Genomic DNA, 22,493 nt, shown 5'->3' with positions numbered 1-22,493 from the left:
TACTTTATTGAGTTTAAAATTAACCACTTGAATTGATTATTTTTCATTGTTTTAGGAGTAGTGTGGTTATTTTTTCTCAGTGGTCATACTTTCCCTAGTCCTTAATTAACTACTGTATTTTGCTTCCAAAATAAAAAATTTTCTTTGACCTTGATGTTTTAAAAAAGAGCTCAAGAATAAATAATAACAACAATGAACAAATGTACACGCTGTGTGAGTCTTACAGTTTGTTAAACATTGAAGTCACAGCTGAAGGTCAAAATTCAATATACTGTACAGGGTATATTCATGCATAAAATGGGTATGATAGTGCATTTTTTCCCAGCTGAGAAGAGATGCCCCATCCCCTCCTCAAGAGTTACAGCTGATTGGTTGTTGCAAATCTGTCCAATTTCGTAATGATGTATTTCTAAATGAGTTTATTCATAAGTAATTGTTGGGATGACCGCTTCTGACGAGAAAGATATTTAGCTAAATTATTTAAAGATACATACATTCATTATTTCAAACATGAGCATGTAGGAAGTTTATCAGAAATCTTATACTGTACATGAATTTACTGTTAAACACCGGTAGCAAATTCTTGCTCTTGGAGGATGCATTTATTATACTGTATACTGTACTGTACTTATTTTTACCCACAATAAGTCATACTAAGACAAATTATGTATCAATAATATTACATTATGCAAACACTAACATTTTAAAAGATCAGAATCACATATTACACGGCCTCTGAAAGTTGGTTGATGAGTGTGACAGACTTGGCTGCTCGAGCGAACAGCCGTCAGTTGAGGCGGGAAATATGACTTCAGATGACTTCTAGCATACGACTTTTGGACTTTCCCAGAGAGCTCTCTGCTTTAACTCCAATGCTACAATATGCTGTCTACTCTCACATCAGCAGTAATGTAGTATTACTGATATGTAATTTGTCTTAGAATGCTTTATTGTGGGTAAAAGTATGTATATATTAAATGCGTCCTCCGAAAGCGTGAATTTGCTACCAGAGTTTAACACTTAATTCATGTTTAAGGTTTCTGATAAACTTCCTACGTGCTCATGTTTGAAATAATGAATGTATGTATCTTAATATAATTTAGCTAAATATCTTTCTCGTTAGAAACTGTCATCCCAATGAATATGAATAAACTCATTTAGAAATACATCATTACTTCAGGACGAAATCGGACAAATTTGCAACAATCAGTCAGCTGTAACTTTTGAGAAGGATCGGGGCATCTCTTCTCAGCTGGGAAAAAATGCATTTTATTACAGATATTTTTATAAGACTTGTCAAGGATAAGAGTCTATCACCAAACAAAAGGTTTATTGAATTTAAGTCTGTGCCAAATGTCAAGGTCACAAGAAAGTCAAAGGTCAAAAGTTTGCTAATTTGTCTGTATCCATGTATAGTCTGTGTGCATGTATTATGGTTTGATAAATGTCAAGAACACAGCCAAAAGTCTAAGGTGAAAACAATGTTAATGTAACTAGTCCTATTGTTTCAGTCAGATTGTCTTCAAATTTAGATGATATCTCAATCATTATGTACAAATGAACATATAACTTGGGTGTTAATAGTCCTTTTAAATGTCAAAGTCACAGTTGAAATTCAAAGTCCGGAACCTTGCCTGGAGAATAACTCTTTTACAGTATTGATACAAATATTTTAAGACTTCACAAAGATATGTGTCATGATCACTGAACAAAGTGCTGATAACCAAATTCAATTTTGTATTTTAAAGGTCAAGGTTAGAGGAAGGTCAAAGGTAAATCTTTGTCTGGATAAATCTTGTTTCAATCCAGATAAACTGTAGTATCAATTATGATGCGTTTCAAAGTTCAAGGTACTGTACTTCTGGTGGTTAAAATTCAAGATACGAGTATTGCTCAGATAATAACTCTTGTACTGTATCGGTGCAAATATTTGATGAAACTACATAAATACAGTATGTATCAACATACGTAAAGTGTAAAACATTGAATTTAGTGTAACACAGGTCAGAGTCACTGGACATTCAAAGGCCAAACTTCACTTTAAAAGATAAATATTTAGCCAGCAGAGGTACAGTAATATCTCCGTTGGCCAGAATCCCTCAAACCCGGAACTCTCTGATAGCCAGAATTGAAATTTTTTTGGAAAATCGTCCCCAAAGCCGTAATTTTCCCAGAAAATTCCGGCTTTGGGAATGATTTTCCGAGGGGCACATTTTCCAGAAAATTCCGATAAGATTTTCTCGGTACCTGGAAAATTCCAGGGATGGGGGAGTTTTTTCCGGGTTTGAGAGATGAAAATCGGGCGCATTTTCTGGAAATTCCGAGAAAATTTTTCCGTTGCCCGGAAAATTCCTGGGATGAGGGATACTTTTCCGGGTTCGAGAGGTGATGTAATGGGCAATTTCTGGAACTTCCGAGAACATTACTCTGTTACCCGGAATATTCCGGAAACTCCCGGAATGAGGGATTTTTTATGGCTTTGAGAGAGTTGTTACCAATTGTTCCGGCTAACGGGGATATCACTATTTTGATGAAAATTCACATAAATATTTATCATTACTCTGTACTTTACAATGTGCACAGAACCAGATTCAAAAGAATGTCATTGCTGAAGGTCAGTGTACAAAACCTTGTCTAAGGCATTGTTGTCGCATCACTTTAAATATTAAAAAAAAACAGTTTAATTTTTATCATCACTAGTCATGTTGCATGTGTTTTATCAAGAGTTAGACACCTTTCACAAATTAGCAATTCAGTGTTGACAGCTATGTCAGCAAACACATTTCTAGTTTTCTATTACTTACAGATATGAATTGTATCCTCAAATCAGTTTTACAATTTCTTTTAGGTAAAAGCCTTGCTAAGTCACCGGTCTGGGATTCACCAAGATGATGCTTTAAAAAAAATGGAATGGCCACTCTCCTTGCCACCAGATACTGGTTGCTGTAAACAGTGTGTTGTAAAAGCTGTAAATCACATTTTGTTTATAGAGAGAGTCAAGGCTCTACACAAGCAAGCCAAAAAGGATGCCCGCAGAGAACACGAAGGGTGAGTTTGTTTTTGTAATGCTCACTCTTATTTAGATGTTATGTGAAGGTTTGGTATAGCTCTTAGTTTCAAGTATCACTCTTTGAAATTGTGTTGTCAGTAAAGAGGAAATTAAGGATGCTTGGAGAAAATACTCTTATCATTTGCTGAATGAGATGTTTGACTGGGACAGGAGCAGTCTTGAAGCAGCAGAGCCAGTAATGGGATCATGCCCAGGATTAAAAGACAGTGGGTAATGAAAATGGAGATGCTTCTGGTAGATCTAGAAGAGTTGTAGAAATGTTGAAAACATCAGACCATGTTGGCATGACAAATAATGACCAAGTTGGCTAATGCAATTAAGATTTGAATGTATTGCTCCAGCTGAATGGCTGAATATTGTTATTGTGAATACAGTATTTCTAAGGGAAAAGATAATGCTCTAGAACATGGTAACTACAGGATCCTGAAGCTGTTAGATTAGTTTGTGAAAGTTGTGCAAAGAGTAATCCAGAAATTGATAAGGGAGGGTGTGGACATGTAATGAAATGCAGTTTGGGTTCATATCAGATGGGGACAACAGAGGCAATATTTATTGCCAGGCAGCTACAAGAGAAACATCTAGTGAAGGAGAGAAACTTTATTGTACTTTGTATTTGTAGACTTAGAGAAGGCATTTGACATGGTGCCTCATGAGGTAATACTGTATTGTGGACAAAGAGAAATTTATGTGTGAAGGAGTATTTTTTATGAATGCTTGAGAATCTCTGTGAGAGTGACTGTGTATGTGGTGATGGTGGTGTGAGTGACTAGTCCTCTTGTCTTCAAGTTAGTTTGAAGAGTAAGTTATATGAAAATTGTAGGAGAATGATGACATTTTGAAAGCTTATTTGTAGACTAAAAACAGTGCGAGTGTTAGAGTATAATGGAATAAATTACAATAGTGAAATACTTAAACATGCAGCTAGAAGAAATAAATGCATTTTTTTAGCATATTTTCATTATTACATAGGAAATAATTATAAGAGTGGCAAATATTTTGGTAACTTCATGGTTTTCCTTTGTAAATCAAAGCATGGGAATTTTTTAAAGTTTTTGCAAACCAAAGTTTCATTAATTGGGGATTACCTGTACAGTAACAGCTTCCACATACCCTTTCTCCTCCCAAACTCTCTAAGCACTCTTCTACCTGGACCAATGTTGTCCTTGGCACATGCGGCACAAGCACCAGAATGAACGCCTGGTGACTTCCTGTGACACAGGATAATGTGATGCATATGGCCTCGGGTACTAGTTGTGTACTTCGGTGTGTCAGTCACCCTTGCTTCTTGCTTCTTGTAACAATTTTACTTATTGACAAAATGTAACAGCATTTGTTTCATACTGGAGAACTCTTGCCTTTCTTTATATATCTCAGGCACCTTTTCAAGTTAAAAAGCTGTAATTTGACCAAATACTTAGGTAAAAAAAAAAATCATGGTTGTTGTTTTCTTGCTTGTTTGGGTAATATCTCAGGCATATTTTGAGCAGCTGAAGACCTCTGTAAAGCCTTAACTGCAGGGAGGGGATATGTCAAGACTCATGAGGCTCCCAACTGACATATTAACACAATTTTTCGGGCGTGTGGGTGAGAGAAAAAATAGCCTAGGAAGCTGAAATTTGGACACAATAGTAACCATTTTTTATCCCACTCATAATATATACCTTGCTACTTGATCAAGAGTTTATTATCTTATGTGTATTTCTTTACCATTTCTTCCTTTTTCCTATATGACATATGCTGTAGCTGTTAATGATTTCATAAATGAAGTACTTTAATGAAGTGATGGTGTGTGTAATATCTAAATTAGTATTTTGTAAACACAATGTCGTAATTTAGCAATATTAATCTTACTTTCAGACCAGCTCGAGTGGTTGGACTAGAAACTCTGGAGTACTGGCCAAGATTAGCATTAAGTGCCTACGTAAAAGAAAATGGAATTGACATAGAAGAAGAAGAAACAGAAAATGGAGTGGAGATGATCAAGAAAGCTGAGGATGGTAGTAAGAATGAGAGTCAACATATTGATAATGACACTAAAGTTAATAGTGCTCATGTCAATGGTGATGAATGTGAGCAAACTGATGGTAAATCAGAAATGGAGATGGTAACCCCTCGCTGTGATACCACAAGTTTAGTGCCTGAAACTGATAGTAAACTCACCTGTGATAGTCGGACAGCAGATATAAATATGGATGTGAAAGATAAAGACAGAAAACATTTAGTTAGTTCAGAAAAAGATGCATCCAGTAGTAGAGGAACTGAAACCAAAGAAGGAAACTGTGATTTTATGTTGTTCAATGAAGACATAGTTTGCCAACACAACCTTCTGTCTCCTACCGCTTCTTCTTGTAGAATTCCTCAAGATTTGATAACACAAATAATGAACCTTTGTGGAGAATCCATACACCCAGCAATATATCAGGAAGATTTTAACACCTGTCCAGATTGTGGGGTAAGTTTAGTATAATCCGTATTTGACTTTGTCTTATGTTTTGTTCTTGTTGTTATACTCCCAAACATTGGCAGAACATAAGAAATAACTTAAGAGTTAGGAACCTGTCCAGCATAACTGCAAGAGACCATGCAGCATGGAGAGTTGCTATCAAGTAACTGCGGTTAACCCATGCAAGCATGAAGAATGGCAACAGCATCTATTTCACTTTCCTTTCTCCTTTTGCTCATAGTAATATAGGGCATACCGGTAACTAACAAAATATTCGCTCACAATACAATACACTGTATAGCTACCCCGAATACTGTAGTACCCTGAAACACAACCATCTGTGACTATAATTCTGGTGAAACTAACAACAAAACAAAGCAAAGAGCATCAGCGAGTGTGTGACGATGGACAGCTCCAGCATAGGTCCAATGTGCTTACTTGTTTGTTTTGCTTGCTTATGGCTGTCAATTATAGTTGACGACGACACTGCTTCATTATGAATCGATGGTGATGAGTGGTGAAGTAGGGATGTTGTCGGCAGTGCCACTATATGTGACTATGGAGTCCCATCCTTGACCCATAGATGCTGCTCTACTTCCCACTTCTCAAAATTATCTCTGACACTAATCTGCCCAATATAAAAGCAAGCCCACTCATACCTGAGTTTACATATGTTGTCACGCAGCTGCCATTTTAAATTATACACTCACCAAGTCTCACATAATCTGCCAGTCACAAGCCCAACCCCCATCTCATTAAGCAATAACTTGGATAACTTTTCCATAGATTTATATAGAAATATGTTAATAATAAATTGTGCTGGAAGGAACATTAGTGTTCTTTTGTCTCCTAGCAGTGTCATGCAATCAAGTTTTTGTTCTTAATTTTTTTGTTTTAAGAGGCAGTGAGGAGTGACCCCAGTGTCCTAATTGTCTCCCTGGAATGTCCAACAAGTTGACTGGAGTGTGGGGGTTGTTGTTATGAACATGGTTTATGTTATTGTCAAATAAGGTGTAGTATGTGTCATGGAAACTGAGCTTTATGGCATCATTATGCATCATGTGAACCATACCATGTCATCTAATCTATTTTGAGTTATGGTTGTCAGGAGGAGTGAATAACCTTCAGAGAACAATACGGTAGTTACCTCCAGTTGCCATGAATTAGGGTTTACTGGAGCAACCCTGTAAGACATACTAAACTTTGGATGAGTTACTAATCACTGGCCTGGTTAAATAAAGGGTGTTTAAGATCAAACCCTCCATTTTGGATGAACAGAAATTGTACAATATTACTTACAAGAGATATATGAGAGTTATATAGGTACTGGATTTTATGTTTTTTGACATGGAATGGAAATTGTTGATGGGAATTGTATATATGAAAAGGGTTTTATTTAGTGTCAGAAATGCTTGAATTTCACTTAAAAGTAATATTTTTTGCATCTATCTCACAGAATATTTTAGAAGAGTCCATGCGTGCATGTAGCAGTGGGCGGCAGCAAAAGAAGCAATTAGGTAATCTTTTCCTTGAGAAAAAAAGACCTCATCCAACTCGTGACCCAGGCAAAAAGATCTATCTTGTATCAAGAAATTTCTTTGCTGAGTGGAAGAGCTACATCAGGTAAGTGAATATTGATATACTGTTCAATATTATATTGTACTACAGTACAATAAAAGAAAAATACTTGTAGGTGTTGCAGGCATTGACCAAATGTCATTGGGTTGGTAGCCTTTGAGTACAGAGGCCCCCCAAGTTCGCGGATTTTTATTTTGCAGTCCTCTATTATTTGCGGATGACACCCTGGATGTACCCAAGAATGTCTGTGGGTAGTTTTAAAGTTGCCGGTATTTTTGCGGTGGGGACAGGGAGTCATTCGTTCTAGAGACAGTAATTTCCTTTACCTCTATTGTATTGCAAATATGTGTGTGTGTGTGTAGACACACACACACACACACATACACACACACAAAACACATACAAATAAATAATAATTGGAAAATCCTCTCACAAATAATCAGAAACAAATTTATTAAAAATGTGACAGTCTACCCTCAAGTCCATGTTTTATTACTTTATAGGTATTAATAAAGCATGGACTTGAGGGTAGACTCACATTTTTAATAAATTTGTTTCTGATTATTTGTGAGAGGATTTTCCAATTATTAATTATTTGTATGTGTTTGTGTCTACACACACACACACACATATACAATACGTACAGGTAAAAGAAATAATTGTAAGCTGATAAGTGGCGAATATGATAAAAAAAAAATACCTGTATACGAGTACATTTCTTTGTACACAAGTAAAAAATGTAAACCCCCCTCCCCCCGGGTCAGCAAATGTTATTCGTGGATTTGGCAATTCGCGGCCATTTTGAGAGCCTAACCCCTGCGAATTGTGGGGGCTCCCTGTACAATCTTTTGTTTAACATGTAGCATTTTTATCTTTTACCCCCACTTGTTATACTGGAATTGGCAAGTGATTGGTTTTATTGAAATTTTGTTTTATATTTTTCATACTTTTCTTTAACAAATAAATAGTGCAGGGGAGAGTAGACAAGTGTCATTGTCAAACCTATTTACAAGAGCATCCCCTTACCAAAGACTGAATATATTAAAGCTGCATGATTTGAACTGATTGAGATTATATAACACTGGAAAAATACTGTATGGCAGAGTATAAAGGATTTTTCGAAGGTACAGATTTTGCAGAATGGAATTTAAACAGAAAAGTCATGAGTCCTCCCAGATGCTCTTGCGGGGTGATTGAGTATACATGGCAGAGGCATTGATGGGTATTGTTCATCAGAATGCTGACTGGAAATATCTGTAGAATAGCAAAAGCGAGATAGCCCTATGGCTGTATGAGTGTGCAATACTGGAAGCTTTCTGGTAAGAACATTATTATTGATTGTTTTGATGTTTTTTTTTTCTGCATCAAATTAAGGAGGTAAAGTGCCTCAACAACATACCCAGCACACAGATGACAGCACTTGAGAGCACTAGTTACTGTTATAAATGGTTGTCAACGGGTTATCAATCTAGTATAGTCTGGCTCTGAACACGAAGTCCAAACTCCATTAAAACAGTTTTGGCAAAATTTTGATAAAATTTGTCATGGTTAGATTTGAAGTAAGGGTGATGCTTACAAATACCCATACCCCTCCCACACACACACACACAAATACCCATACCCCTCCCACACACACACACACAAATACCCATACCCCTCCACACACACACACACAAATGCCATACCCCTCCACACACACACAGAAATACCCATACCCCTCCCACACACACACACACAAATACATACCCTCCCATACACACACACAAATACCCCTATACCCCTCCCACACACAAATACCCCATACCCCTCCCACACACACACACAAATACCCATACCCCTCCCACACACACAAAATACCCATACCCCTCCCACACACACACAAATACCCATACCCCTCCCACACACACACACAAATACCCATACCCCACTCCCACACACACACACAAATACCCACACCCTCCCACACACACACACAAATACCCATACCCCTCCACACACAAATACCCATACCCTCCCACACACACACACACAAATACCCATACCCCTCCCACACACACACAAATACCCTGCCCTCCCACACACACACACACAAATACCCATACCCCTCCCACACACACACAAATGCCATACCCCTCCACACACACAAATACCCCTCCCACACACACACACACACACCATACCCTCCCACACACACACACAAATACCCATACCCTCCCACACACAAATACCCATACCCCTCCCACACACACACAAATGCCCATACCCCTCCCACACTGATACCCATACCCTCCCATACACACCAAATACCCATACCCCTCCCATACACACACACAAATACCCATACCCCTCCCACACACACACACAAATACCCCATACCCCTCCCACACACACAAATACCCATACCCCTCCCACACACACACACAAATACCCATACCCCTCCCACACACAAATACCCATACCCCTCCCACACACACAAACAAATACCCATACCCCTCCCACACACAAATACCCATATCCCTCCCACACACACGAATAACCCCTTCCTCCCATATACTTTACACAGTACACAAGTGTTGGCGTTCGTGATGAAGAGAGTTGTTTTTGTGTCAGTAGCATGATTTAGTGGGAATTGCTTTTAGGACGGGACAGTTTACCCTGTAATTGGTAATGGTTTATGCAAATATGAGAAGTTCATCGTCAAGTACGTTACTCCCTCACCCCTCCCTCTCCCCCCTCCTCCCAATTACAGTAGAAATAGACGCGCAGCCGTAATGATAAGTGCCAACAGGTGGTCTTTATGGCCTGTTTAGCCGCGTCTGAAGGGTAGGGAAGGGAGGGGAGGGGAAGCGGTTAGTGAGGGATCAATTAGTTACGAAAATGTGTTTATTCATATTTTATATTACTTTTAGGGGGATTTTTCCATAATTCGGTCTGTATTTATTTATTTATTTTTAAATGGGTCTAGTAAATGTGAGAGAGAGTCATCGCTGAACTTAATAACACAAGGACATTGGGTTCATTTGTGTAGCCACCCCACAGCCTAGTATCCACACCCATCATCACCTTGTATCCACACCCATCACCTTGTATCCACACCCATCACCACCCACCACCTTGTATCCACACCACCACCTTGTATCCACACCCACCACCTTGTATCCACACCCATCACCTTGTATCCACACCACCTCGTATCCACACCCATCACCTTGTATCCACACCCATCTCGTATCCACACCCACCACCTTGTATCCACACCCAATAGCTTGTATCCACTCCCACTAGCTTGTATCCACACCCACCGCCTTGTATCCACACCCACCACTTAGTATGCACACCCACCACCACGTAGCCACACCCTTCACCACATAGCCACACCCACTACCTCAGCCACCCAACACCACCTATCCACAACCATCACCTAGCCTGATCCCACCACCTCGTAGCCACACCCGCCAACTCGTAGCCACACCCGTCAACTCGTAGCCACACCCGTCAACTTGAAGCCACACAGTCCATCTCGTAGCCACACCCCACACCGTGTAGTCACACCCACTACCTCATAGCCACACCCACCACCACGTAACCACACCCACTACCTCATAGCTAACCACCATTTAGCCACTCCCACCTTCATTTAACCACGCCCCCCACCATTTAGCCACGCCCACCATCATTTAGCCACGCCCACCACCAGGTACCCATCACGCCCCCGGAGGCTAGAAGTGACGCCATCATCTATATTGTAGCTGATGATTATGGCTCGATCTCTTTCCTCACATTACGTTTAGTGTTTTTACTTCCTGCGCCTGGTGTATAGACTCCCTGGGTCCTCCTTAGTGATGCTTCTTCCAATTGGTGGACATTAAAGATTCCTGTGAGTGTTTTTTTGGCCCGTTATCTGAGACTTTTGTGACCACCGCTTTTTTTTGTATGGTTTGTTGTCCACACCTTCACACCGAAACACTTATTTTATACAAGGGGCAACACAGATCGAATTAACATGGGTGGCTGAATAATTGGTATGACCGTGACTAAAAGATAATTCACTCCTGGTTGGCTGACTGAGTTTGCTGTGATGCCACTTCTCAGAGAAATTAAATTTCCACGTAGCCTATCCCATTTCTCCCACAAAATCTGAATAAGTTCCCACAAAAAAAAAATCCATAAAGTTTTTCATGTTTGACAATGAGAATATTTGTGATTTTTTTGTAGATACTCAACATATAGAGGAATCTCATAGCGGCTAAATATTCCACAAACACCAACAAACAAGCCTAAATCATTCACCATTGTTGGGATACCAGTCGAAACGGTATGCCAGTATTTGCGGAATAATTACCCAGGGAGTGAGTACAGTCTAGATTAAGATTGCTTTGGATCTTTTATTTTTTTATATTATCCCGAATTTTCCCTCTCCTTCGAAGTCCTGCAGTGTAAGACGGTTCATAAGTCAATAATTTTGCATTTTCCAAACTTTAATTCTCACTATTATATTCAGCATGAAAAACTGCTTTAGAAAAAGTAGGTTTATTTTTTTTATGGTGCGTGTTACTCTTTTCGTATCTCCTTTGTTACTTGTTTTCTCTTCCCTTCCTCTTTACCCCCCCTCCTTCCTTCCCTATTTAGCTATCCCTTCCTCCTTTCTTCCTCCCCCCTCCCCCCTCTCCCTCTCCATACTTTTTTGTGTCCAGGCGTGGGAACCAAGCTTGTGTGTTTGCAATACCTAATGGTGTGACTGATGATATTGTTGACGTGTTGTAGGAGTAGTGAGGTCCCAGGGGAGCTCAGTACAGTAAGGTTGAACAGATAAGTGAGTGAGTGGTCAGTCACCTATCGCGCTACTGTTGTCATCCCAGCCAGCCAGCCCATGTCGTTTTTACCTACTCCAAACCTTTCACAAATTCTATCAGTTTCTTTAATTTTTTTCTTCTTTTTCTTCGTCAGTCTTATCGCATTTTTTTGTGAAGGGTGGTTAAATAGGATAAGATATCTGAAAATAAAAAAAATCTAAATAAAAAAGGAGGTGGTATTAGGGTGATTGGTGTAACTACTGTATAGGAAAGGGTTTGAACAATTTATAGAGTGATCCATGTTCATATCCTGTTTCTTCTCTCCCGGGTGTTAAAGTTGGGTTATGAAAGGTCATTATTTCCTTGTGATTAAGTGATAATTTTTATTGTTTTTCTTTTGAAATGCAAATATGACGTTTGTTTATTTCGCCAATGACTGTGGCTGGTTAGGTGGGGGTGTGTGGGGGGTGTGTGTGTGGGGGGTATATATCAGCAGCCTCTTGATTCATGTGTGAGGTGATTCAGTGAAGATGATGATGACGATGATAGAAGTGATGATGGTGAGGATGATGATGTTAGGAGTGATGATGATGGTGATATGAGTGTTGATGGTGAGAATGATGATGTTAGGAGTGATGGTGAGGATGATGGTGAGGATGATGATGTTAGGAATGATGATGATGATGGTGATAGGAGTGTTAATGTTCCCACGACTTCCGTTCTGTCCTCCTCTGCCCCCCCCCCACCTCCTGGCCGTGGTGCTGGGTGTGCGTGGTGGGCATTAAGGTAAAGTGTCCTCTGGTGGGGAGTAACTCATGTTGCCCTCACCACCCCAGGGACGCGTTAGTTTTGTTTTGTCTCTCTCACCTATGATTGATAATATAAATAAATAAATATATTACTATGTATTGTCCTGAGAAAGGCAAACACTGATAAGTTTCTGTGTTATATTGGATCGTTTTATTTATTTTTTTATTATTTTAAGAATGTCGGGTGAACCTGTTAATGTAGCGATACTGAAATAACCTGTCACACCCACACACACACCCACACACACACACACCTACACACACACACACACCCACACACACACACCTACACACACACACACACACACATAAGCTGATTTCATAAGGTCCGATTTTATTTCATTTTTCGTTTTGGAACCTTAGAAATATTTTACTTACAGTTGAGAACAGTTACAGTAACAGTGCAAGTTAGGGGTTATAACTCAAGACACACACGTTAGGTTTATTGCAACAGAGAGAGAGAGAGAGAGTCACACACCTGGTGGTCATGTAAATTACGGTATCACATGTTTGTTTGCTTGCATGTATCAGTACGTTTGGGGTTATGAGGTACATTTACGTCTTACTTGAGCTACTCTACTCCCCTGGGTTGTTTGTCATTGTGAGGAACTTATTTTTTCGTTAATCATAGCGCCATGGTCGGTTATATATCGCCTTCTGACTAGCACCATCCTACCTCCTCACCATCACCACACTAGCACCATCACCACACCATCACTACACCACACCTTCACCACAATAGCACCATCACCCGCACCATCTACCACACTAGCACCATCACCATCACGCTACACCACACCAGCACCATCCTGCACTAACACCACCACCATCACCACACTAGCACCATACACATCACACCACACTAGCACCATCACCACACCATCACCACACCTAACACCACCACCATCACCACACTAGCACCATCATCACACCACTGCGCATCACCATCACTACACCACACCAGCACCATCACCACACTAGCACCATCACCACTACACCCACCAGCACCACCATCCCCACCACACTAGCACCAGCACCACACCATCACCACACTAGCTTTATCACCATCACTACACCATCACCACACCATCACCACACTAACACCACCACCATCTCCACACTAACACCATCACTACATCACACCACACTAGCACCATCACCACACCATCACCACACTAACACCACCACCATCTCCACACTAACACCATCACTACATCACACCACACTAGCACCATCACCACACTAACACCACCACCATCACCACACCACACCATCTTGATTTCATAGTTTATCTACTCACCTGAAGATTAGTCCCCCTAGTTTATTTGTCACCTGATGATTTAAATACCCTTTTACCCTAATCCTAACCTAACCCCTATGTAGCGTTAGGGTATTAAGTCATCAGGTAAAAATATATAAATATGTTGGGGGCTAATCTACAAGTGGTCCGATATTACAAACGATACCTCATTTATCATTCATAATCATTAGTCATGTAAATACACTACAATCACCAGCATTATTCACTGTATTTTTCATTCACTGTCAATCACAACCTACTCCCATCTTGTAAATAATGTTCACTAGTAATTCACTCTTCGTCTCCTATCATAATCTTGTGTTACTGTATGTTGTGTATGCATTTATAGGTGTAAATATTATGGAAGATCGTACAGTACCTCCATGATAAGTGAGATTGAGAGTAGCTGTCTTGAATTTATTTTCGTTGTGCAAAATTTCTGATTTATTTTGTTCTTGCGAAAATTTGAAGAAAAAATCATATCCAAAGCCATTTTTTTTATTTTCGGAGTTGTTTTTTATTTGCTCTTCTTTTGTTTTCATGTTCTTTCTTCGCTCTGTCTTTCATTGATATTAAATATTGTAATGGTGGTATTAATTTTTAATGTCAGGGATATTAATGGTATTATTAAAGATATTATTAACAAATAATAAGAATGGGAATAATGAAATCAATAGTAATATTCTGATTATACGATATTTCATAAATGTTTGTAAACGAAATGTAGATATCGCATAGATCATCATCATCATCATCATCATCATCATCATCATCATCATCATCATCATCATCATCATCTTCTTAATGTTAATGGTATGAATGATGTGCAGTTTATGTTGATATTTTTTTTTAATTGATAAGTTTAATTAATCTTTCGGTGTTAAATGTCGATACGTGTGATTAGATGTTGATAATTTGAGAGGTTGTGTCTTTGTAATGTTTATATCTCAGCGAGTTTATTCTGTATTATGTTTATGTCAGCAGCGTTGGTGTGGAGAGCAAGTGATGGAGGTGTGGCCGGGACAGTGTGTGTGTGTGTGTGTGGTGGACAAGATTTATGTCCGGTGTACAGTTTGTCCCCGGCACGCGACCTTCTTGTTTGTCCTCTGTTTTCCCACGCTCCACACTCCTCCTCCTCCAACACTCTTTGTCTTTCATTCAGTTCTTTCACTTCTTTCTATTTCTGGTACTGTACTTGTTTTTCCTACTTACCGTGCGTAGTAAGCCGACCAGCCCCGACTTGAAGGGTTTAGAAGATGGGGGATGGAAGGGAATCGTCTTCACTTTCCACATCCCTTAAATTCCGTCCTTCCAATTTACATTTTGTAGCGTACAGTATTACCAACACTACTCAATGTGGGTTTATGCTGTTACTCTGTACTAAAATGACACCTGGCCCTATCACGTAAGAGTGTAGGGTCTTTCTTACGTAAAATGTAGTACCTGTACTTTTTGCGTGGTATTGCTGATTTGTGTGGGTGTGTTTCAATGAGCATCATGGAGGGTATCGACAAGCTACGGTAGAATGGGGATGACAGATTATGTACTCTTATATGTGACATCTCGATAGCAATCCATGTTAAAGAATTACGTTTAGTATTTATATTTTCCCCATCCGACATGTGCTTATCGAGTAGTAATAGACTGTTAAATTTACGTAATAATAATAATAATATCTATGGGTGGTTAGTAAGTATGTGTTTTTGTTTTCATTTGTTATTTAGGTCGTGTGAGCGTGGGGAGCTGGTTGTGTCGGCGCCTATCCAGCTGGTGAACGCCCCACTACTGTGTACCCACAACCTCCTCTTGTTTCCCATCTTCAACCTCCAGCCACATCAGCTGACCGAGTGAGTACCAACCAGCCTGTTCACTCGTTATTATTTTATTTTAGTTCTTTTAAGATTGAGTAAGACGGAAACGGTATTAATTGGTTTTCGTAGTGTCTATATTATTATTATTATTATTATTATTATTATTATTATTATAGTTGTAGTAATAGTAGTAACAGCCGTAGTAGTCGTAGTAGTAGTTGTAGTAGTATTGAATGAAGAACAATGTTTTAAAAGTTCGTCAATGAATTGTCTTAATATCTGCAGGGATGAAGGTAATTGGTGTCCAAAATATGTCTCTGCAAGGATGAGTGAGTTGAGTTTTCCCCCCTATGTTCTTTATGTTGTATAAACACTTCTAAGATCTTTATCACAGTTGTCTTGTGTGAAAGTCTTCGGTATCTGAAAAATTTACAAGTGAAGCTTTGTTAATATCTTTTTTTTTATGGAGGAAGTTTAAAAGAAGTTCAGAGTTAATGTGTTATTTACTATAGACTGGAGGACCGTAGTTGTCAACCCTCAGACATGACGGTGGCACTTTGAGTGATTGATTGAGTGAGTGAGTCTTTTATCCTCAGATGTTCAAACAAAAATTTTGTCTTATTAATTTGAGTAGTGTAGTTGCCGTTTTATGTAGCAATATTTACAAAGTATGTATTGTCCCTATCATAGAGAAGGAAATTGACCATGACGCTTTCAACTACGGGGTAATAGACTATGTCAGTGTTCGCTCTGTGGGTGTTGATACAGTAACATTGTGAGGGAGGATGATAAACAGTGGGGTGAATAACTGACCGACATGCAAAGGACGAGCACTGACACACTCCAGAGACCACCTGACCCCTCCCTCCACGCCCTTAACCCGCCCCCACCTATTATATGACACGTGTCCCTTCTGCGTAATGGGATTCAGTCTGCATGTATAACTGTAGTCAAGCTTAAGCTGAGTTAAGAGGTGCCTGGTTCCCACGCTCTTGCAGACCAGTTGGGTGCTGGACGGGAGTGTGTGATGTGGGGCGGGGAGTGCGCTTATGTATTCTTTAGTACGGTAAAGAATTTCACTCTGGTAAATATGTCTGGTGGTCGAATTTCCAGTGACTATTCTCTCAGCAAACTAGTCACAGGTAATAACGAAATATCACCACAAATAGTAATTAGTTTAGGTAGTCTTGTTTCACCAGGTAATAACGAAATATCACCACAAATAGTAATTAGTTTAGCTAGTCTTGTTTCACCAGGTAATAACGAAATATCACCACAAATAGTAATTAGTTTAGCTAGTCTTGTTTCACCAGGTAATAACGAAATATCACCACAAATAGTAATTAGTTTAGCTAGTCTTGTTTCACCAGGTATTAACGAAATATCACCACAAATAGTAATTAGTTTAGCTAGTCTTGTTTCACCTGATGCTGTGGCACAAGTTTTTAAATACGGAGTAGTTTGTGCGTTTTTTAAGACAACAGCAGCAGTTAGATTACATAGCTAGTATATACTGTTTTTATACATGACATAGACTTGTGTTAATGGGTGAGTGGGAGGGTAGGGATTCAGATTGGAAGTATTATAGGGGGGGGGGTCAATTCAAGAAATAGGTTTGATAGATAAACATTATAAATCCCCCCACTATCCAAAATTATCCTTGATGTAATCCACACTAACACTGGGACGAAGATGGATGAACCTCTTGGCATTCATTCTTTATTAACCATCGTTGCGGTTATGCCATCATCACAACATATATATCTATTAATACAAAAATAAATTAAGACAACAAATTCAAATGACGTTATCGAAATCATGACGGAAGAGAAGTTGTTTAGTCTTATGATTGATCGTTTTCATAACTTCATTTAACTTCACTGTGTAAAGTTGAAAAAGAAGACCAGTAACTTTAATGAGGCAACATATGAGTCACTGGTCAGCACATCTCCCTCATCACATCTCTCTCAGCACATCTCCTCCCTTAGCATATCTCCTCCCTCAGCACATCTCCTCCCTCATTCAAGTAGCCTATATAAAGCACTTTTGTTATGAGTTGTGTGTTCTTAGAAACTATGATCAATAGTGAACACCGTTTATTAAGCACAGGACTCAGACCAACACAAACCATACCCAGTGAATAGTATCGATAAGGTGAGCTTATTTTTTAAATGTGTGATGAAAAACTAAAACAATGAGGGAAACTTGATTACCCAACACACCTACAGTCACCCATCACTAAAAACTGTTACATCCTTAGCTACATAATGTCCTTGCGTGCGGTACATTGTTGATTTTGTTAATGTTTTGTAGAGAGTGATAGTTCGTGCGTGTGTGTGAACGTGTTTGCGCGTGCTCGTCTGCATGTACAGTATGTGTACAATAAGTAAGAGAGCGTGTGAGTGTTGTTTTGTTGGTTGTTTGACGTGTAATTATGAGATCAGGACGACACGTGACCCGACCACGTCACTCACCACAACATATATTTAATAAGTTTTTATTAATTGAGCGTTGAAAGTTTAATTGGGTGTAGATGGTGATAACTCCGTCAAGTGTGAAAGAAATATCACTTTTATAACAGAGTAAACATGAGAGGCAGTAAGTGTGGGTCCTGTAAGTAACTAGTTGTGGGTGTCTTTGTGTCTGTCTCGTAAATTTGAAGTTGCTGAACGTTCCCACCACTTGAGATCACCATCGTGTGACTCAAATTTATAAGTAATATCTGTGCCTTGTCTTTTATTCAGCGAAATCTCATTGATTCATATTTACAAGTTGATTTAGTGAGGCTTTATTACAGTATCGATTATGGTGTTGGGCTGCTCGCTTACCCACCCGTGTGAGTGTTGATCGGTTGGTGCGTCATCCTCTCATTAATACACAGGAGAGGGATTCACTACCTGTCCATCTCACTCTTTTTTTCTCTGATTATTTTATTATCATGGGCATCTTACGTATTACCTTTAATTACAGCAACAGCCTCGCTCCCCCCCTCCCCTTAGAGCAGGTGTCAGTAGCCTCTGTATAAGTGCACATCGTAGAGAAAGTTCATGGATTAATAATAATTTTTATCTTAATATATTACCCGTTCAATTTTATATAGTTAATTGTGTCATTTCCCTCCCGCAATCAAGATCATGTGTTGGGACAGTCATGCTTGGATCTGTTAATTCTCTTGGTATTTTTGTTTTGATTTTTTTCGTCTAGTTCTTGTTGTTATCGGTTAGGTTAGGTTATATTAGGCTAGGTTATGGGGGGGGTTAGGTTATGTTATGGGCTGGATACATTGCTTAAAATCAAACAGTTCTTTTAACATAATGCTCGCTTTGTAGTTATGAAATGTAGCTAAATTAGTTCTAGTATTATGATTTAGATTACAGCTACGTTCATTTATTTAGAAGATTCAGTTAGTTATTATACTCGCCCGCCAAGATCAAAGATACAGCTCTTGGTGGTATGTGAGTATTTCTCTTAATGGATCATATCAGGTATAGTAATGATAGATAAGAGTGCACCTACAGTACGTCTCGCTAGCGGAACTGTATCAGAGTCAGTTGTTATCACCAGGTATTTCTCTTCCTGGCTAGCAGCTTCCTGAGAACAACCTCTGTCCATTTTCTCCCTTCCGTCTTGTTGTTGTGTGTTTTTTGGTGTGTGTGTGTGTGTGTGTGTGTGTGTGTGTGTGTGTGTGTGTGTGTGTGTCCTGCCGTTATCCCTGCGTTTTCTTTGTTTCTCACCCTCCCGGGGCGCCCTCTACCGGAACGACTCTACAGTAAAAAGTAAATTGCAAAGTCGGTAAGCGAGACGAGAGGAGCAACCCCGTGGCCCTAAGACTCTTCATGGGGAGGCAGGGGAAAGGGGAGATAAGGAAGGGGAGGGAAGGGAGGTGGGGAGATAATGATGTGTGAAAGAGGAGGAAGAGGTGGAGGGAGGGGGGCAGGGTTTAGAGAGTGGATGTAGGGGAAGGGGAAGTAAGGAAGAAGTCAGATGAGGAGGTAGGTTGGGGGATAAGAGGAGAGGGGAAAGGAAGGGAAATGGGTAAGGGGTGTTAGGGGTGAGGAGATAAAGGGGGAGAGGGGAGAGAAGGAAGGCAGGGAGTGATGAAAAGTTAAGACAGTGGGAGGCAAGGGGAAGGAAAAGGGGGAGGTGAGAGGTAAGGGGGGTAGTAGGAGGCATGGGGAGGGAAAGAGGAAGGCAGGTAAGGAAAACGACTCCTTAAATGAAATCGAACAAACTTTAACATGTATGAACTAGTTTTTATAAAATTGTAGTTATAAAAATTTTTGTGGATGTGGTAAAAAAATCAGTTGTGTTCGAATGTTCAATTCTACGATCATCCTTAAAAAGATAGTACACACACACACACACCTTAGACTGTAGTTATAGGGCTGTTTGTATGAAATAATTATCATCAGACACGTGGCTCTACCGTACTGTAAACAGTGGCGACCTTGAAGCACGTGACTAAACCTTTTTACCATCGATGGTAATCACCACACACGTGTCCGTAGTCCATTATACAGTAGACCAACAACACGTCCTTACAATATGTAGCAGGGGACGCTTATTAACTTACAATCAGGGTGTGCGTATGTAAAGGCTGCTTATTAACTTATAGTGATATACAGTGTGTGTGCGTGTTCCCGTGTTTGGATGCCTGTGGGCGTCATTAAAGCTCGGGACCATCATAAACCTTTATCGCACTTATTACTCCTGCTACCAATCCCTCTCCTACTCAGTAAAGCACCATTGCTCCTTGCCCAAATTTCCTTCCCTAAGGCCGTCTCGGTTGGGAGGGCCAAATCAATGGGTTCCTGCAACCCTTTACATTCCAAAAACGACCAATCCGATTACGCGGGTCCCCTGGGAGTGTGGGCTTAGGCGCGTGGGCGTGGAAACGTTTCCTGTCCTTTGGAGAACGCTTCTTTTCACCAGCCATCGTCTGGGAGATCTCACACACCTGCGCCTTCATCAGCTGTGTGCTGGATGTGTTGTAGTAGGACCATTCTTACCCAGAACCCCGAGTCCCAACCTCTGCCTTATCTCTAGCTCCGTAAAGTGGGAATTGTGTTGTATTGTGTTTGGTTAAGGGGTCGCCGCGGGCCCTCTGTCGTGACTCATAAGGAAGTATCGGTTTCCTTTCAAGAACGGGATGAAAAAGTGCGACAATAAATATTGCCAACACCGCCCGTCTGTCAAGCGAGAGGCCCTGCCCACCTGAACTACATGAATAATTCCTGGTGGAGGCCATACCCATCATTTTCTCTCTCTGTCTCTCTCTCTCACACTCACTCTCTCTCTTTTTCACCCGTCCGTGTGTCCGCCCTTCCTCTCTACCTAAAAATTTGTAAACAAAACGTGTTCTAAAATTTCACCCAGATTAACTTTAAACTTGGTAGACAATTCACACACCACGGATGATGTGCTTACTGTCTGCCTGTTATGAATCGATACAAGTCAAGGTCACAGCTGATGCGTAAACCCCAAGACAATGTTAGGGGTTAAACTTTCTTTACTCTTGATATTTTAAGGAGACTTCACAGGGCCCGTGTCATAACTAGACAGAATTCTCATTACCAAATGTAGATCTTGAATTCTTGATGTTTGAGATTAAGTTTACAGGAATCTCAAAGGTCAGGATGTTGTGGAGTTTTAACGCTTGTATTATTGCTGGTACTTGGATTCATTTCCATGGTAGTATATATTATCATTAGAACAAGGTATAAACACCTAATTCGTATGTTTGTTCCAGAGGTCAAGGTCACTGATGATTGTTAAATGGAAAATATTCGATAGTAAGTCTTGCGTCGCGACTTAGAAATGTAAGGAACCACAGGTGTAGTGGATAATATCTATTTAATAGTATTGGTACGATTAAACATCACATGAACACATAATCAATAGATCAATAAGCAGAACTCCAGGTTTAATTAGAGGGTTTTTGTGTCCCTGTTAATCAAAACTTTGTCCGTAACATATCTTTTGTGTCCATATACAGGAGGTATTCTGATGGAGTTTCAGATGGATATGTATCACTAAGAAAGTGGAGAACACGACATTCACGTCTTTGTCAAAATCAGTGATTTTTTTTTTTTTTTTTTAGGAAATACAGTTCTATTTATTCAATTTACTTCTATATGTTTTCACATTACCTCTTAATCTTCTGTTACTTACGGTTTTTGGGATGAAATGAAGACTTGCCTACACCATCTTTATACTGTTGCTATTTACTTCTTTCTAATGCTTAAAACTATTTTGCTATACGGCTTACAGTCTTGTGAAAGGCGTGATTTGGTTAGGTTAGGTTAGGTATTACCCTGACCCGAGGTAGAATCACTCCTGAAGTTCTACGCTAGGTGTCCACCATCTTTATAGACGTATGTGGTTGTCCCGTCGATACGCTTTCCGGAGTTAATGGGTTTGAAAAGACGATATTTTTATTCTCTTACTGCTGAACCTGGGGCTACAGCGAGGCTCCTCTTGATTAGGATATTGAATGTGTTGTGCCTTGTACGCCATATGGTAAAGGACTGAAGCTGAGGAGGAAGAAGTTCCCAGCGAGGTGAGAGGGGCATTTACTGCTCGAAACCAGGCAATGTTGTCTTTAAATTACCGAGAAATGTGTATCATAATAATCTCTTATAGTTGGATTGTACGTCTTTATAAAAGGTAGTCTGGTGTGTGTGTGTGTG

The 22,493-nt window shown here is 39.8% G+C and overlaps 1 protein-coding gene across 2 annotated transcripts in view; it reads left to right on the top strand.

The window, feature by feature from the left end:
* Positions 1-22,493, top strand: part of LOC121865766 — a 125,708-nt gene that overhangs the window by 17,531 nt on the left and 85,684 nt on the right. For both annotated transcript variants that reach the window (XR_006088815.1, XM_042365318.1), the window contains exons 11-14: positions 2,849-3,048; positions 4,928-5,522; positions 6,970-7,136; positions 15,718-15,840. Coding sequence is in view for 1 of the 2 variants with exons in the window: in XM_042365318.1 (XP_042221252.1) it covers positions 2,849-3,048; positions 4,928-5,522; positions 6,970-7,136; positions 15,718-15,840 (1,085 nt within the window). In the remaining variant the exon portion in view is untranslated. The remainder of the gene's footprint in view (positions 1-2,848; positions 3,049-4,927; positions 5,523-6,969; positions 7,137-15,717; positions 15,841-22,493) is intronic.

This window comes from Homarus americanus, unplaced genomic scaffold, assembly GCF_018991925.1.
Source record: "Homarus americanus isolate GMGI-L3 unplaced genomic scaffold, GMGI_Hamer_2.0 scaffold13495, whole genome shotgun sequence".
NCBI classification, from domain to species: Eukaryota; Metazoa; Arthropoda; class Malacostraca; order Decapoda; family Nephropidae; genus Homarus; species Homarus americanus.
Note: the sequence above shows the minus strand (reverse complement) of the source record. Positions and strands in the feature narration are given on the sequence as shown.